The sequence below is a fragment of the Salmo trutta genome, chromosome 30 (assembly GCF_901001165.1).
Source record: "Salmo trutta chromosome 30, fSalTru1.1, whole genome shotgun sequence".
Lineage (NCBI taxonomy): Eukaryota > Metazoa > Chordata > Actinopteri > Salmoniformes > Salmonidae > Salmo > Salmo trutta.
In genome coordinates this window covers 29,390,952-29,410,317 of record NC_042986.1, presented here as the reverse complement: position 1 = coordinate 29,410,317, position 19,366 = coordinate 29,390,952, and the positions used below count along the sequence as shown (strand labels likewise).

Here is a 19,366-nt window from a genome sequence, read left to right as displayed (position 1 = left end):
TGGCTTTTAAAGTTTTAATGAGCTTGTTGATTGGCTGTTTTGAAGGAAGTTTGCAACATTCTGGATAAATGTACATTAATCCCCCACAAGCAAACAACTAGAAGACATCAATGGTACAAACTATAATTCAAACCCTATTAGCCCTTAATGGAGAAAGTGTTCCAAAAACACATGTTTTCTTGGGACACGTGACGTTTTAATGTGGACACGTGAAGCATCCCAAAAACACATGTTTTCATGTGGACACATGAAGTGTTCCAAAAACATGTGATCTTATGTGAAGTTAATGTGATAACATGTGACAACATGTAAAGCAACATGTGATAACATGAAACTACACATGTGAAAATGTGATCACATGTGAAGTCTTCCAAAAACACACATTTTCACATGATTTCACATGTGAAATCATGTATTTTTTTCTGTAAGGATAGTTAAGTATTATTATCAGTAATGTTGGCGATAACTGTATAGGAATTCTTCTAATGAAACTTTTTTAACAGTCGATTTGAAACAACAAAACAATGATTGTTTTTTACAGTGGACAAAGGCACATTATTCACCAGATCAATCATCATAAACAGTATAAGAAAATATAGATTTTAAGTCAAGTTATAAATATATATGTATACATACATTATATATATATATACATACATACACACAATTTACAACATAGATTATCAAAATATCCCATCTTTGAATAGCATTCTCATAAAGATAAGGTCCATTCAAATCCATTGATAGTGCCTGTAGGCCAGAAAAGGACTGGAAATGTCCCTAGGATGTTATATCAATCAAATATATCATATGTAACCCACCATTGTACATTGTGTATTAGAGATGAGAGCTTGATGGTATATCCTCCTCTTTGGATATGCTCCTCCATCTGCAGCATTCTGTCTTTTACGGCCTTTGTGTAGAAAGGAGAAGTATTCAGAATATGTAGCTACAGCAAAGGCATAGAGAGACTGACAGATGATAGATAAATAATACTCACTTTATTCCACCTGCATCTCTATGTCCTGAATATCTGTATGCAAACTATAAGTAAAACTTTGAATTAGAACCTACATATATGTTTGGGTTGTCATCATGTTGCGTTGGTTCAATTATTCTAGATACTGTGTAATACTTTACCTTGAGTTTTGGTACCCTAGTGATGCGTGATGATCAGTACTGTAGGACATCTGTGGTGGAACAAAATCACGCAAACTTAGGAACTTGTAAATTGCATTTTAGATATATTTCCCCTTTCTCTTAATTTTTTTACTGTGATACTGAATTTAAAGACATCAGGGGTAATTAGTACTGTTTAGTAACTCAAACTTCTTAGTATGCATTATTACCTTGTGTGTGATGAGGCAATAGAGAGTGAATATGAACAGCAGTCCTCCACAGACTGATGGAGCTATGACCATGAAACCAAACTTGTACAGGTCTCCATCTTGGTCTCCATCTAGACCAGTCTGAGGGGCTTTCTCTGAGTCCCAAAAGGTGCTGACTGGGGACAACGAGACAGGTCAAAACAGCCAGGTTATAATATGTACATGTGAGGTTAAGATAATCAAATAGCTCAGCAAGTTGATACATGCAACACCAGAGGACAGTGGGTCTGATTCTCTAAGCTACTTTGCTAAATTTCCATACTGGATTATTATATTCGATAATAATGTAATTCTCTGTTTTATGCCTTTGCCAGGGAACCTCTCCGGACTTTGAGGAAATTGCCCACCTGTAGTCAGAGAGAGTGCTGTAGGGAGGGCTGTGGGAGGCTCTGCGGTGTCTGTGTACTCCCTCTCACAGCTCCAGTCTACTGGTGAGTCCATGGTGGTCACCAGCTCCCAGTACACAGACAGGACATCCTGGACCCTCCCCAGGGCCTCAGATGGAGAACTGCTGAATGACATTCCAAAACTCACTGGGTCGTCCTAGTCAATAGGGTCAGAAAATAATGTTTGTAAATTGTATATGGGATGCATGTCCTATCAATACAATTATACAATAGTTTTATGAGCTTAGTATTGAGTTCCTTGAATCTTCTTTAAAACACCCAAGTAATGCTGTTATTTATTAATGAGAGAGCTCTTGAGCATCAAACCTCCCTCACCTCCAGCTCCTCATTGATCTGTGGTACACATCTCTGGGAGTAAATGTTGTGGATGAGACCGGTCAGAGACAACACGTAGCTGTGGTTGTCTGATCCCCGAGTGTATCTGAAGTGTCCGGTCAGGAGTTCCAAGATCCAGGGCATGGCAGCTTTCACATAGCAACATTTATTCTGCCATGGAATGGAAGAAGAACAGTCCAAATTCATAACAGTTATGATACAAGGTACGCTTGATATCAGGGACTTGTTCTTGGTTAGCCATAATGATTATAGTTAATGCTAATTTTTACAGTCCTTTTTTTAGCTGAAATAAATGTGGTGCACAGTGGATACTTTCTGCCACTCTCCTAAAAATATAACACATAATTTGTAAAAACAATTAAAATAAATGGTACTAAAATCAAAGAAAGTATAATTTCTTACAGTAAAAAAATTAAAATAGTTAACCTAATGTTCTTTGTGAATTTCCCTGTGATCTCCCAAGTTTTAACTGCACATGCATTTTATGCATAGAAATTACCTTACCAAACTTCTCTGCTCAATAAATGTGTAGGTTATTGAGCATCCACTCTGCAACTGGTTATCTATCTATGTAAAACAGAAATAAATGCAAAAATCAGGAGTCATTAAGTTAACAACATAGATATTAACTTCTCATATCTTGTGTTCATGAGAGGAATTTGCTGGACATTCAACGACCCCAATCATCAGTGTGTAATGGTTCTAGTCTAACTGTGAAAATCTAACTGTGAAAATATGCTCTCTACCAGGCACATGCACAGATAGAGGTCTAAGAGTTCCTGAGTACCTGCCCTGAGAAAAGTCCCCTTTCAGCTTGATATTTTTTTCTTCACTTTGAGCACCTGCCCCTCCAAAGGTTTGTGCATGGCCCTGCTCTCCACTGTGATTAAACACGTATTTCATAAACCACTCTTGGTTATGTATACTTTTTTTGTCATATTATAAGAGCTTTATACCGCTTACATTTTTTCATGTTTAAAAAAATATATATATATATTTATTTCCCATTGTTCAGTATAGCTGTACTACTCACCAGGTGTCTTATGGTCAGCAGGTGATCTCTGGTGATGGAGTGTCTGCACGGACCAGGGTCTCCCATGGTCAAGGGGAGACTCAAGAACACCATCACACACAGACACTTTACCTGAAAGGGAAGGATATCATGGTTTATTGTTGCTCTGATGAAGATCTGAAACCAATGGTGAACCGTATCAGCTTCATGAACAGAAAAATACTGTTGTATGAAATTTGGTGATATATATACTATATATAAAATATAGAGTTCTATAGAATATTTAAAACATAATATTTCCTATTTCTCAATGGACTTTGTCCCTATGTATCTTCAATTTTGAAACCATATTTTGTGGTTTGTTGCACATTGGATTCTTGAGTAGCACTTTGAATTTACTGCACTGTTCTTAGAATCCCCACAGATAATTTTCTCTTTCTCTTTAATTTTCATCTTCCCATCTCCTGTTTTTTTTCTTTCTGTAACTCCTTTCTCCTCATTCAAACACTGTCAGGTCTTATTGATATTTCTATTTAGTTTGTAATACTTATTGTTGATGCCACAAATCCACTACATTAGAATAGGATTTATCCAGATAAATAGAATGAGTCAAGCAGAGGGGACGATAGAGACTGGGAATTTTAACTCAGTTATATGAGTAGAGCGGAGCCCCATGGGGTGGAGCTGTACGACATATAACATCCATTTCCTTTTTTACTTGTTCCATTGGTTATCTATATTAAAAAGAAACCTACATTTCTAATGTTAGAAAACTACTGAAAATAAACATGTTTTGGAACATTCTCTGAACACTCAATTGTTAACCTCTGGCTTAGGTCAATAACATTATTAATGATTATCACACATATATTCATTTCAAACCTGTTAGAGACAAACCTGAAAGTATGATGTCTGAAACGCCAAACTACTACTGCAAAAAAATACGACATTCACATTTCCAAAAGAGGGACTTAAGTCATTTAATGTGTTCCGTTCTAATGTCAAATCAGTCATACCGCGGGGAAAAATGCAGCAACTGTAGATGAATCAAACAGAATACAGTAATGTCAAAAGATTTCCTTCACAAGAGCATAGCAAAATGAATGAAAGTCATGCAGAAGTAACTGTTTCTCTTACCTTGGTTTTGCACTGAATGTGGGTTGGCACGAGGAGGGTCATCTGGCTCACCTATGAAAATAGAGAAGACCAGACTCCTCTGTCAGAAGCATTGGAGAAGATAGATGACGTGTATCTTCTCTTTTAGCCCTGATCAATCCCTCTAGTAAACCTCTGGAGACAAGACATGCATTAAAGAGAAGCTGACAGTCCTCTGGCGTGGATGGAGCCCAGGTTTCCCCAGCATGGACTGATGTGGTTCGACTCCCCTCCGAAAGGTCTGGAGCTCACAGTGTGACTGCCTGCCTGAGCTGTAACTCAGAGACTATTTTAAGACCTCCCTCTTCCTGCTCTCTCTCTCATATGGTCCACAGGAAACTATGCCCCGTATCCCAGCTTTCATGATTCCCAATAACAACTGGAGGGTCTCAACTTGAGACATACAGAGCCTTGAAAAAGTATTTGCCCCCTTTCCGATTTTCTCTATTGTTGCATAGTTTTGATACTGAATGTTATCAGATCTTCAACCAAAACCTAATATTTGCTAAAGGGAATCTGAGTTTACCAATAGCATTAAAAAATGATACTTATTTTATTTATTTATTTAACAAAGTTATGCAACACCCAATTCCCCTGTGTGAAAAGTAATCCCCCCTTACACTCAATAACTGATTGTGCCACCTTTAGCTGCAATGACTGCAGCCAAACGCTTCCTGTAGTTGTTGATTGGTCTCTCACATCACCGTGGAGGAATTTTGGCCCACTCTTCAATGCGGAAATGCTTTAACTCAGCGACATTTATGGATTTTCAAGCATGAACTGCTCGTTTAAAGTCCTGCCACAATATCTCAATTGGGATTAGGTCTGGACTTTGACTAGGCCATTCCAAAACTTCAAATGTGTTGCTTTTTTAGCTATTTTCATGTAGATTTGATTGTGTGTTTCGGATCATTGTCTTGCTGCATAATCCAGCTGTGCTTCAGCTCACAGACAGATGGCCTGACAGTCTCCTGTAGAATTCTCTGATACAGAGCAGAATTCATGGTTCCTTCTATTAAGGCAAGTCGTCCAGGTCCTGAGACAGCAAAGTATCCCCAAACCATCACACTACCACCACCATGCTTGACTGTTGGTATGAGGTTCTTACTGTGGAATGCAGTGTTTGGTGTTCGCCAGGCAAAATGGGACCCTTGTCGTCCAAAAAGTTTACTCAAGTTTGCCAAAAAGCACATGGAAGCACCTAGATGATCATCAAGACTCTTGGAAGAATGTTCTGTGGACAGATGATTCAAAAGTATAACTTTTTGGATGACATGGGTCCCATTATGCCTGGTGAAAACTAACCACCAAACCCACAAATGTCGCTGAGTTAAATCAGTTCTGCATGCAATAGTGGGCCAAATTTCCTCCACAGCAACATGAGAGACTGATCAACAACTACAGGAAGTGTTTTGTTGCAGTCATTGCAGCTAAAGGTGGTACAACCAGTTATTGAGTGTAAGGGGGCAATACATTTTTATTCATTTTACAGACACCTTTCGGGCTCCCGGTCGGCTCAGCGGTCTAAGGCAGTGCATCTCAGTGCTAGAGGCGTCACTACAGACCCTGGTTCAATCCTGGGCTGTATCACAACCAGCTATGATCGGGAGTTCCATAGGGCGGTGCACAATTGGCCCAGCGTCGTCTGGGTTAGGGGAGGGTTTGGCCGGGGTAGGCCATCATTGTTAAATAAGAATTTGTTCTTAACTGACTTGCTTAGTTAAATATATATTTTATTTATTTCACACAGGATCATTGGGTGTTGCATAACTTTGTTTATGAAATAAATTAAATAAGTATGTCATTGTTGTGTTATTTGTTGACTCTAATATTAGGTTTTGGTTGAAGATCTAACAACATTCAGTATAAAAAATACATAAAAGTAGAGAAAATTTAAAAGAGCGCAAATACTTTTTCCACGGCACTGTAAATATCAGTCCAGTTTGTTTTGTTTATAACTATAAAGGTTTTATGTTGTTTTTGTTCCCTGCATATAATAACCTTTTGAAACCTTTTCTACACATCGATGCAATGTTTTATGGTGATAAGCTCTTACAGATGTTGCAACCCACTGGGCACACACAGCCTGGTCTCATAGACAAGACGTAACATAGTAAATGTTAATCCGGAACGCTCAAATTAGTATGACATCTTATGTTTGGTATGGTTACGTAAGATGCTACACTCATACACAGGTAGTGTATGGTGATAAGCTCTTACAGATGTTGCACCCCACTGGGCACACACAGCCTGGTCTCATAGACAAGATGTAACATAGTAAAAATAAATCCAGGACACTCAAATTAGTATGTTATCTTACATTTGGTATTGTTACATAAGACAGAAGGTTACTTAAGGCAAAATGTAAAGTTGGTTGGTTGGTTGGTCGGGGTGGATGGGTAGGCATATAACACAAATGTCTAGCAATCCAAGGGTTCCATGTTCGAATCTCATCATAGATAATTTTAGCAACTTTGCAACTATTTATTACTTTTTAGCTACTTTGCAACTACTTAGCATGTTAGCTAACCCTTCCCCCAACCCTACAAAAATCTCTGAAATTGGAAACACTTATCTCCCTCACTAGCTTTAAGCACCAGCTGTCAGAGCAGCTCACAGATCACTGCACCTGTACATAGCCCATCTATAATTTAGCCCAAACTACTACCTCTTCCCCTACTGTATTTATTTATTTTATTTATTTTGCTCATTTGCACCATATTATTTATATTTGAACTTTGAACTTTCCTCAAACTACAAATCTACCATTCCAGTGTTTTTCTTGCTATACTTTATTTACTTTGCCACCATGGCATTTTTTTGCTTTTACCTCCCTTATCTCACATCATTTGCTCACATTGTATATAGTCTTATTTTTTATTTTTTTTTCTACTGTATTATTGACTGTATGTTGTTTACTCCATGTGTAACTCTGTGTTGTTGTATGTTGTCGAACTGCTTTGCTTTATCTTGGCCAGGTCGCAATTGTAAATGAGAACTTGTTCTCAACTTGCCTACCTGGTTAAATAAAGGTGAAATAAATAAAAATAAAATAAAAAAAAACCCTAACCTTAATCCTTTTACTTAACTCCTAACCCTTACCTTAACCCTATTCTTAACCTTAACCCCAACCCTTGCGCAGCTAATGTTAGCCACCTAGCTAACGTTAGCCACAACAAATTTGAATTTGTAACACATGATATGTTTTACAAATTTGTAACATTGTACAAATTACAAATCGTGACATATCATACAAATTGTAATTCGTAACATATCATACGAAATGGATGATGTACATCCACAAATTAATACATACCATACGAAACGTAACATATCATACAATTTGAAGGGTCCTGGATTTACCTTTACTATGTTACATCTACCCCTGAGGCCACATTGGTACACACTGAGTTAATCAATGTTGTTTCAACTAATTTATCGATGTATTGTGACGTAAAATCAGCATAGAAAATACATTGGATTTGAAAAAAGTAATCAACCAGTACTGTTTCATCTAATTTTAACTAGCGTTGTAAACATTGAAATTAGTATAAAACTTCAATTGAAATACATTGACTTAATCTGACTCTCAGGTTGTTACTTTAATCTAATTTCAATATAATCATCAGGTAGCCTAGTGGTTAAGACTGTCTGGCGTTGGGCCAGTAACTGAAAGGTCGCTAGTTCAGCTCCATCTCAAGGTATAAAATAAAACCAAGTCTGTCCCATTGCATCTCAAGACCCCGATGGAGGACTCCAATCGTTTCACATTTTAAATATTTGGTAATAGATATATATTTCCTTCCTTTGTCAGAAACTTTAACAGAACGCTCAAATCAATTCAATCCGACCTCAGTAGATGGACTAATATCCCAGTTGCTTTAACTGGCAGAATATCTATTGTCAAAATGTATATATTGCCACGGCTGAATTTCTGGTACTCTTCCCTCGTCTCCTCCTTCTGGCTACTGGGATACAATCCGTAGTGAGGTTTCAACATTTATATGGCAAGGTAAGAGAGCCCGGATAAAAATAACAAACTTGCAAAGAAGGAAAAACGTGGGAGGACTATCCGTACTAAACTGAATATCATTTCCAGGCACTAGCATTTCGTCCCCTCTTAATTTGGCTTAGACATGAGTCTTCTTCCCTCTGGCTGAGTATAGAGAGAAATATGGTTGTCCTATAGCCCTGGAAGAGATGGTCTTCACTTATACAGTATATCCCATAAACAATGTACACTACACTTTGGTTGTATTATCCCTCACACAATTTCTATTGCCTTGCAATCTGGAGGGCAGCATTCCCCCAATGGTCCAAATGTGGAATCTGGACATTTGCTGATATCATGGACAGTAATGGTTTGACAACATTCCACGATTTGAAAGACATTACAACTTAGGTCGGCTATGCTGGCCTATGGAGTCCCTTAGGAAACCCAACTACCTAACCATCCAGTGATGGGATTTAGAAATGAATTATCTGGGCTACCGAAAGGACTGATCCCTATAATATATAAACAATTCCTATTCTGTTTTGGCCATTAAAAAATTATAGTCCACAGATCTAAGTGAATCTGAAAAACCCTTTAACTGGAACAGAATATGGAAAAATAAGACCTTGGCATCCCGTAATCTGAACCATCAATTTATTTTATGTTTGCTCACAGACTGTATTTAACGCCAGACTGTATTTTTTAAAATGGAAATGGCTCCAACTCCCAACTGTTCAATGTGTCCCATAAATCAGGTAGGCACATTCCTTCACATGGAGTGAAGGAGTGCCCTGCAGTTAAATGCTTCTGGGACAAAGTTACAAAATTAATTTTGAAGTGCATGAATGTAAATATTCAATGCGTTGCCTCTACTATGTTACTTAACAATGATAGCTTCTTGAATATCTCAATCAATCAGAGACGATTACTACTGGCAGGCAGCCCTGCCGCCCAAAAAATGTTGGCTCTCCCAATTCACCAGTGGATACAGATACTATTAGAAGTTATAACATTAGAATTATCGACAGCGAGAATGAATGGTGCTAGTCAAGGAACAATTGAGTCCTGGACAAATATACTTGATTCTGTAAAGAATAAACCCCAACACATACAAATAAACAATCTATAAAGCCCAAGACATGCATTCAAAAGTGTGTGTGTGTGTGGGGGGGGGGGGGGGGGGGTAAAAGCATAGATAGAGATATGGGGTGGGGACTGACAACTAACCTGTTGTCAGTCCCCTTAAATACTTTCAGTATGGCGCCGGAGGAGATGGCTGCCGTTTTACAAACTCCTAACAATTTAGCTATTTTGTGTATTTTTTCTCACGTTATTTGTAACTTATTTTGTACATAATGTTTCTGCCACCGTCTCTTATGACCGAAAAGAGCTTCTGGATATCAGAACAGCGATTACTCACCTCAAACTGGACAAAGATTTTTTCATTAACTAGTCAGATGCAAAGGATTTTCTCCAAATACCCGACCAGGCCCAAATCCCTGTCATTCGCGTGAAGAGAAAACACAGATATAGGGAATGCAGGTACAGGTTCCTCGTTGGCAAGTGGGTAACCTGCCTCTACCATCCGTCCTATTAGGCAACGTGTAATCATTGCATAATAAACTGGATGAGCTCCGTTCAAGACTATTCTACCAACGGGACATTAAAAACGGTTATATCTTATGTTTCACCGAGTCGTGGCTGAACGACGACATGGATAATATACAGAACAGCTGCATCCGGTAGGACAAGGGGTGTCTATTTGTCATTATAAACTGTGTGGATTGAGCCCTGAATTCTGATTGGCTGAAAGCCATGGTATATCAGACCGTATACATACCATGGGTATGACAAAATGTTTAGTTTTACTGCTCTAATTGAATTGGTAACCAGTTTATAATAGCAATAAGGCTCCTCTGGGATTTGTGATATATGGCCAATATACGGCTAAGGGCTTTGTCCAGGCACTCTGCGTTGCGTGGACAAGAACAGCCCTTAGCCGTGGTATATTGGCCATATACCACACCTCTTCGGGCCTTATTGCTTAAATAACAGCTGGTGCGCGAAATCAAATATTAAGGAAGTTTCAAGGTTTTGCTCGCCTGAGGTAGAGTATCTAATAACAAGCTGTAGGCCACACTATTTACCAAGAGAGTTTTTATCTATATTTTTCGTAACAGTTTATCTACCACCATAAACCGATGCTGGCACTTAGACCGCACTCAATGAGCTGTATAAAGCCATAAGGAAACAGGAACATGCTCATCCAGAGGTAGCGCTCTTAGTGGCCGGGGACTTTAATGCAGGGAAACTTAAATCTGATTTACCTCATTTCTACCAGCATGTTACATGTGCAACAAGAGGAAAACAACTCTAGACCACCTTTACTCCACACACAGAGACACGTACAAAGCTCTCCCTCGCCCTCCATTTGACAAATCTGACCATAATTCTATCCTCCTGATTCCTGCTTACAAGCTAAAACTAAAGCAGGAAGTACCAGTGACTCGCTTAATACGGAAATGGTCAGATGATGCAGATGCTAAGCAACAGGACTGTTTTGCTAGCACAGACTGGAATATCCTCCGAGACTCATCTGATGGCATTGAGGAGTATATCAGTCACCGGCTTCATCAATAAGTGCATCAATGACGTTGTCCCCACAGTGACCGTACGTACATACCCCAACCAGAAGCCATGGATTACAGGCAACATCCACACTGAGCTAAAGGGTAGAGCTTCCGCTTTCAAGGAGCGGGACTCTAACCCGGACGCTTATAAGAAATCTCGCTATGCCCTCAGACGAACCATCGAACAGGCAAAGCATAAACACAGGACTAAGATTGAATCCTACTACACCAGCTCTGACGCTAGTTGGATGTGTTAAGGCTTGCAAACTATTACGGAATAGAAAGGGAAGCCCAGCCACGAGCTGCCCAGTGACACTGCCCTTTCCCACCTGGATAAAAGGAACACCTATGTGAGAATTCTGTTCATTGGCTACAGCTCAGTGTTTAACACCATAGTGCCCTGGTAGCTCATCACTAAGGTAAGGACTCTGGGACTGAACACTTCCCTCTGCAACTGGATCCTGGACTTCCTGACGGGCCACCTCCAGGTGGTAAGGGTAGGCGGCAACACATCTGACACGCTGATCCTCACCACGGTGGCCCCTTAGGGGTGCGTGCTTAGTCCCCTCCTGTCCTCCCTGTTCACCCATGACTGCATGGCCAAGCATGACTCCAACACCTTCATTAAGTTTGCCGATGACACAACGGTGGTAGGCCTGATCACCGACAACGATGAGACAGCCTGTAGTGAGGAGGTCAGTCCTGGAAGTGTGGAGCCAGGACAACAACCTCTCCCTCAACGTGATAAAGACAATGGAGATGATCATGGACTACAGGAAAAGGAGGGCAGAGCACTCCCCCATTCTCATCGACGGGGCTGTAGTGGAGCAAGTTGAGAACTTCAAGTTCCTTGGTATCCACATCATCGTCCAAACACACCAAGACAGTCATAAAGAGGGCCCAACAACGTCTATTCCTCCTCAGGACATTGAAAAGATTTGGCATGGGTCCTCAGATCCTCAAAAGGTTTGACAGCTGCACCATCGAGAGCATCCTGACGGGTTGCATCACCACCTGGTATGGCATCTGCTCGAACTCCAACCCCAAGGCGCTACAGAGGGTAATGTGGAGGGCCCAGTACACCACTGGGGCCAAGCTTTCTGCTATCCAGGACCTCCTTATCAGGTGGTGTCAGAGGAAGGTCCTACCGGAGCGCCAAGTCTAGGTGCAAAAGGCTTCTGAACACCTTCCCCCAAGCCATAAGACTGCTGAACAGCTAATCAAATGGCTACCCGGGATATCTGCATTAAACCCCCCTTTACGCTGCTGCTACTCGCTGTTTATTATCTATTATCTATGCATCATTACTTTACCCCTACCTACATGTACATTTTACCTAAATTACCGCGCTAACCTGTACCCCACATTGACTCTGTACCGGTTCCCCCTGTATTTAGCCTCCTTGTTGTTATTTTATTGGTGCTCTTTTATTTTTTACCTTAGTTTATTTAGTAAAAAAAATGTTTCTTAACTCTTATTTTTCTTAAACTTGCTTTGTTGGTTAAGTGCTTGTAAGTAAGCATTTCACTGTAACCTATTGTATTCGGCGCATGTGACAAATACATTTCTATTTAATTTTATTTGTTAGTTGGACATGTTGGGCTGGGAGGAATGGGAGGAGGAGTTGGGGGTGTAAGTGTAAGTGTAGACCCACTTTTTTTGTTTCTCTTTTCTTTACATACCAATTTTATTATTACAAAATTAGGTGTGATCAATATGATCATTCTCTGTATGTATTTATTTTTTCTTATTTTTTTGTTGTTGAGTGGCAGCCAACATTCATGTACATTTACATTAATATTGTACCTGTAACCCCCCCAACAACAAAAGAATAATGACAAAGCAAATAAATACTTGGTCCAAAAATGTTTAAATATACAGTACCAGTCAAACGTTTGGACACACCTACTCATTCAAGGGGTTATCTTTATTTGACTATTTTCTACATTGTAGAATAATAGTGAAGACATCAAAACTGTGAAATAACACATGAAATCATATAGTAACCCAAAAAGTGTTCAACAGATTCTTCAAAGTAGCCACCCTTTGCCTTGACGACAGCTTTGCACACTCTTGGCATTCTCAACCAACTAACATGAGGAATGATTTTCCAACAGTCTTGAAGGAGTTCCCACATATGCTGAGCACTTGTTGGCTGCTTTTGCTCCACTCTGCGGTCCAACTCATCCCAAACCATCTCAATTGGGTTGAGGTCGGGTGATTATGGAGGCCAGGTTATCTGATGCAGCACTCCATCCCTCTCCTTCTTTGTCAAATAGCCCTTACACAGCCTGGAGGTGTGTTTTGGGTCATTGTCCGGTTGAAATAAAAATGATAGTCCCACTAAACTCAAACCAGATGGGAAGGCGTATTGCTTTAGAATGCTGAGTGTGCCTTAAATTCTAAATAAATCACAGACAGTGTCACCAGCAAAGAACCCCCACACCATCACACCTCCTCATCCATGCTCACAAAGACACAACGGTTGGAAACAAAAATCTAAAATTTGGACTCATCAGACAAAAGGACAGATTTCAACTGGTCTAATGTCCATTGCTCGTGTTTCTTGGCCCAATCAAGTCTCTTCTTCTTATTGGTGTCCTTTAGTAGTGGTTTCTTTTCAGCAATTCGACCATGAAAGCGTGATTTACACAGTCTCCTCTGAACAGTTAATGTTGAGATGTATCGGTTACTTGAACTCTGTGAAGCATTTATTTGGGCTGCAATTTCTGACTCTAATGAACTTATCCTCTGCAGCAGAGGTAACTCTGGGCCTTCCTTTGCAGTGGCGGTCGCCATGAGAGCTAGTTTCATCATAGCGCTTAATGGTTTTTGCGACTGCACTTAAAGAAATGTTCAAAGTTCTTGACATTTTCCGCGTTGACTGACCTTCATGTCTTAACGTAATGGACTGTTGTCTCTCTTTTCTTATTTGAGCTGTTCTTGCCATAATATGGACTTGATATTTTACCAAATAGGTCTATCTTCTGTATACTACCCCTACCTTGTCACAATGCACAATGCATTCTTGTCACAATGCATTCCAGGTGACTGCCTCATGAAACTGGTTGAGAGAATGCCAAGAGTGTGCAAAGCTGTCATCAAGGCAAAGGATGGCTACTTTGAAGAATCTCAAATATAAAATATATTTAGATTTGTTTAGCACTTTTTTGGTTACTACATGATTCCATATGTGTTATTTCACAATTTTGATGTCTTCACTATTATTCTAGAATGTAGAAAATAGTAAAAATAAAGAAAAACCCTTGAATGAGTAGGTGTGTCCAAACTTTTGACTGGTACTGTATGTCCTAAAAATATTTGTTGTCCTATATTCTATATATACTGCTCAAAAAAATAAAGGGAACACTTAAACAACACATCCCCTTGGGTTGTGCCGTGGCAGACATCTTTGTGGGCTATACTCGGCCTTGTCTTCGGACGGTAAGTTGGTGGTTGTAGATATCCCTCTAGTGGTGTGGGGGCTGTGCTTTGGCAAAGTGGGTGGGGTTATATCCTGCCTGTTTGGCCCTGTCCGGGGGTATCATCGGATGGGGCCACAGTGTCTTCTGATCCCTCCTGTCTCAGCCTCCAGTATTTATGCTGCAGTAGTTTATGTGTCGGGGGGCTAGGGTCAGTCTGTTACATCTGGAGTATTCTCTTGTCTTATCCAGTGTCCTGTGTGAATGTAAATATGCTCTCTCTAATTCTCTCTTTCTTTCTTTCTTTCTCTCGGAGGACCTGAGCCCTAGGACTACCTGGCATGATGACTCCTTGCTGTCCCCAGTCCACCTGGCCATGCTGCTGCTCCAGTTTCAACTGTTCTGCCTGCGGCTACGGAACCCTGACCTGTTCACCGGACGTGCTTGTTGCACCCTCGACAATTACTATGATTATTATTATTTGACCATGCTGGTCATTTACGAACATTTTAACATCTTGACCATGTTCTGTTATAATATCCACCCGGCACAGCCAGAAGAGGACTGGCCACCCCTCATAGCCTGGTTCCTCTCTAGGTTTCTTCCTAGGTTTTTGGCCTTTCTCAGGAGTTTTTCCTAGGGAGTTTTTCCCAGCCACCGTGCTTCTTTCACATGCATTGCTTGCTGTTTGGGGTTTTAGGCTGGGTTTCTGTACAGCACTTTGAGATTTCAGCTGATGTACGAAGGGCTATATAAATAAATTTGATTTGATTTGATTTTGATTTAGATCTGAATGAAAGAAATAATCTAATTAAATACTTTTTTCTTTACATAGTTGAATGTGCTGACAACAAAATCACACAAAAATAATCAATGGAAATCTAATTTATCAACCCATGGAGGTCTGGATTTGGAGTCACGCTCAAAATTAAAGTGGAAAACCACACTACAGGCTGATCCAACTTTGATGTAATGTCCTTAAAACAAGTCAAAATGAGGCTCAGTAGTGTGTGTGGCCTCCACGTGCCTGTATGACCTCCCTACAACGCCTGGGCATGCTCCTGATGAGGTGGCGGATGGTCTCCTGAGGGATCTCCTCCCAGACCTGGACTAAAGTATCCGCCAACTCCTGGACAGTCTGTTGTGCAATGTGGCGTTGGTGGATGGAGCGAGACATGATGTCCCAGATGTGCTCAATTGGATTCAGGTCTGGGGAACGGGCGGGCCAGTCCATAGCATCAATGCCTTCCTCTTTCAGGAATTGGTGACACACTCCAGCCACATGAGGTCTAGCATTGTCTTGCATTAGGAGGAACCCAGGGCCAACCGCACCAGCATATGGTCTCACAAGGGGTCTGAGGATCTCATCTCGGTACCTAATGGCAGTCAGGCTACCTCTGGCGAGCACATGGAGGGCTGTGCGGCCCCCCAAAGAAATGCCACCCCACACCATGACTGACCCACCGCCAAACCGGTCATGCTGGAGGATGTTGCAGGCAGCAGAACGTTCTCTACGGCGTCTCCAGACTCTGTCACGTCTGTCACGTGCTCAGTGTGAACCTGCTTTCATCTGTGAAGATCACAGGGCGCCAGTGGCGAATTTGCCAATCTTGGTGTTCTCTGGCAAATGCCAAACGTCCTGCACGGTGTTGGGCTGTAAGCACAACCCCCACCTGTGGACGTCGGGCCCTCATACCACCCTCATGGAGTCTGTTTCTGACCGTTTGAGCAGACACATGCCCATTTGTGGCCTGCTGGAGGTCAGTTTGCAGGGCTCTGGCAGTGCTCCTCCTGCTCCTCCTTGCACAAAGGCGGAGGTAGCGGTCCTGCTGCTGGGTTGTTGCCCTCCTACGGCCTCCTCCACGTCTCCTGATGTACTGGCCTGACTCCTGGTAGCGCCTCCATGCTCTGGACACTACGCTGACAGACACAGCAAACCTTCTTGCCACAGCTCGCATTGATGTGCCATCCTGGATGAGCTGCACTACCTGAGCCACTTGTGTGGGTTGTAGACTCCGTCTCATGCTACCACTAGAGTGAAAGCACCGCCAGCATTCAAAAGTGACCAAAACATCAGCCAGGAAGCATAGGAACTGAGAAGTGGTCTGTGGTCCCCACCTGCAGAACCACTCCTTTATTGGGGGTGTCTTGCTAATTGCCTATAATTTCCACCTGTTGTCTATTCCATTTGCACAACAGCATGTGAAATGTATTGTCAATCAGTGTTGCTTCCTAAGTGGACAGTTTGATTTCACAGAAGTGTGATTGACTTGGAGTTACATTGTGTTGTTTAAGTGTTCCCTTTATTTTTTTGAGCAGTGTATATTGGGTGATTGAAATTATGCTGAATTTCATAGTTGCTTAGACATCTTTAATTTGACCTTGTTTCAGTGTTGATAGCTAGTACAATTGTATGTTTGAATCAACATCATTGTTTTAACGTCATGCTATCAACCTGAATAAAGAGGTACATTGAAATAGAATGTGATGTCAATGTAGCCTACATAAACCCAACCTCACTCTGAATTTACCTTCACATACAGCTTGCGTAAGAAAAGTTAGAGAAGTTATTTTCAACTATTCAATGATATTTAGGTATTCTACGCAAATGAGTGTGGAAGCTCATCAATGTGTTGAAATGATAGCTCAGCTGAAACGAACAGCTGGTTTCCAAAGCTACGCAAGGTGCATACCGGTAGGCATCTGGATGGTAAACTTGTTCTCATTTAAGTTCATTACCCATCATATACCAGTAGGAGTCAGCTATTCAGGCAGAAGTCATTGGACTGTGGCTTCACATTTTATTTCAATTGCGTTGAAACAATGTTGATTCAACCAGTGTGTAACCAGTGGGACACATTGAGCCATATTTGATTGTAGCCTAAATGCCTGGACATGGGAAATACTCTTTGCCCTTTCAACTCTTACTGTCCTGTTGTTGCCCCAGTATGGATGTTAACATTCCAAAAACAGGTCTTGCAAAGAAAAGAAAATCATGATGAAAGTACATTGATCTAAACAATGTCTTCTTTGACGATCCATTTCAAATGTTGTGTACCATTTAAGAATGTCAATTTGCATTTACTTGGTATGAGGTGGAGTTTATATTTCCAAGGAAAAGAAAGTGAATATCCACTGTTTCCTGTATTGTCTTTCTTTACTTGAGCTGCTGGTATACTTTATCACTGTATCAATAGCCCAAATCTAGATCACCCTAAGAGAGAAGCAAACAGGTGGTAGTCACTTTTTTTTCACTGCTTCTTTTTTCCAGCTCCTTTGCCAATTTAGTGGGTAGTTCCTCTCTTTGACTTCCTCTTATCTCAGGCCATTCAAGGCAAAGCCTACAAGATCTAGCAGGGTTGGTGGTGAATTACAGTACATTCGGAAAGTATTCAGACCCCTTGACTTTTTCCACATTTTGTTACGTTACAGCATTCTAAAATTGATTAAATCATTTTTTCCCCTATTCGGTCTACACATAATACTCCATAATGACAAAGCAAAAGAGTAAAAAAAAAAAAAAAAAATGAAATATCACATTTACATAAGTATTCAGACCCTTTACTCAGTACTTTGTTGAAGCACTTTCGGCAGCGATTACAGCCTTGAGTCTTCTTGGGTATGACGCTACAAGCTTGGCACACTTGTATTTGGGGACTTTCTCCCATTCCTCTCTGCAGATCCTCTCAAGCTCTGTCAGGTTGGATGGGGAGCATCGCTGCACAGCTATTTTCAGGTCTCTCCAGAGATGTTAGATCTGGTTCAAGTCCGGGTTCTGGTTGGGCCACTCAAGGACATTCAGAGACTTGTCCTGAAGCCAATCCTATGTTGTCTTGGCTGTGTGCTTAGGGTCATTGTCCTGTTGGAAGGTGAAACTTCACCCCAGTCTGAGGTCCTGACGCTCTGGAGCAGGTTTTCATCATGGATCTCTCTGTACTTTGCTCCATTCATCTTTCCTTTGCTCCTGAATAGTCTCCCAGCCCCTGCCACTGAAAATCCCCACAGCATAATGCTGCCACTACCATACTTCACTGTAGGGATGGTGCCAGGTTTCCTCCAGATGTGACGCTTTCATTCAGGCCAAAGTGTTTAATCTTGGTTTCATCAGACCAGAGAGTCGTTTATTGAGGAGTGGTTTCCTTCTGGCCACTACCATAAAGCTAATATTGGTGGAGTGCTGCAGAGATGGTTGTCCTTCTGGAAGGTTCTCCCATCTCCATCTCTGGAGCTCTGTCAGAGTGACCATCAGGTTCTTGGACCAAGGCCCTTCTCCCCCGATTGCTCAGTTTGGCCAGCTCTAGGAAGATTCTTGGTGGTTCCAAACGTATTCCATTTAAGAATGATGGAAGCCACTGCGTTCTTGGGAACCTTCAATGCTTCAGACATGTTTTGGTACCCTTCCCCAGATCTGTGCCTCAACACAATCCTGTCTCGGAGCTCTACGGACAATTCCTTCGACCTCATGGCTTGGTTTTTGCTCTGACATGCACTGTCAACTGTGGGACCTTATATAGACAGGTGTGTGCCTTTCCAAATCATGTCCAATGAATTGAATTTACCACAGGTTGACTCCAATCAAGTTGTACAAACATCTCAAGGTAGTTCAATGGAAACAGGATGCACCTGAGCTCAATTTTGAGTCTCATAGCAAAGGGTCTGAATACTTGTTCATTAGGTATTTCAGTTTTTTATTTTAAATACATTTGCAAAAAAATCTAAAAATCTGTGTTCGCTTTGCCATTATGGGGTTTGTGTGTAGATTGATTAAGACAAACAGTTTTTTCATCAATTTTAGAATAAGGCTGTAACGTAACAAAATGTGGAAAAGGGAAGGGGGGGCTGGGCAGATAAAATTTCAAAAGAACCTGGCTGCACACTGAAATTCCAACACCCACCAGTAACATAGTAACAATACAACGTTTGATCCAAACACATCTACACCAGTTTTCTGTTTTTCTTTCCTATTTATCCTTTATTTCTCCTCCAACTATCATCTGGTGTGTTGTCCTTCAGCCAATCAGA

At 41.0% G+C, this 19,366-nt stretch overlaps 1 protein-coding gene across 1 annotated transcript; it reads right to left on the bottom strand.

The window, feature by feature from the left end:
• Positions 1-4,618, bottom strand: LOC115168454 (uncharacterized). The gene is made up of 9 exons (XM_029723763.1): positions 4,281-4,618; positions 3,165-3,275; positions 2,636-2,698; positions 2,111-2,281; positions 1,736-1,931; positions 1,350-1,504; positions 1,141-1,190; positions 1,001-1,044; positions 1-913 (listed from the first exon to the last, which is right to left on the bottom strand). Exons 1-8 carry the CDS (start codon positions 4,320-4,322, stop codon positions 1,002-1,004), a joined length of 831 nt encoding a protein of 276 aa, XP_029579623.1. The 5' UTR covers positions 4,323-4,618; the 3' UTR covers positions 1-913; position 1,001.
• Between the last annotated feature and the right edge of the window lie 14,748 nt (positions 4,619-19,366).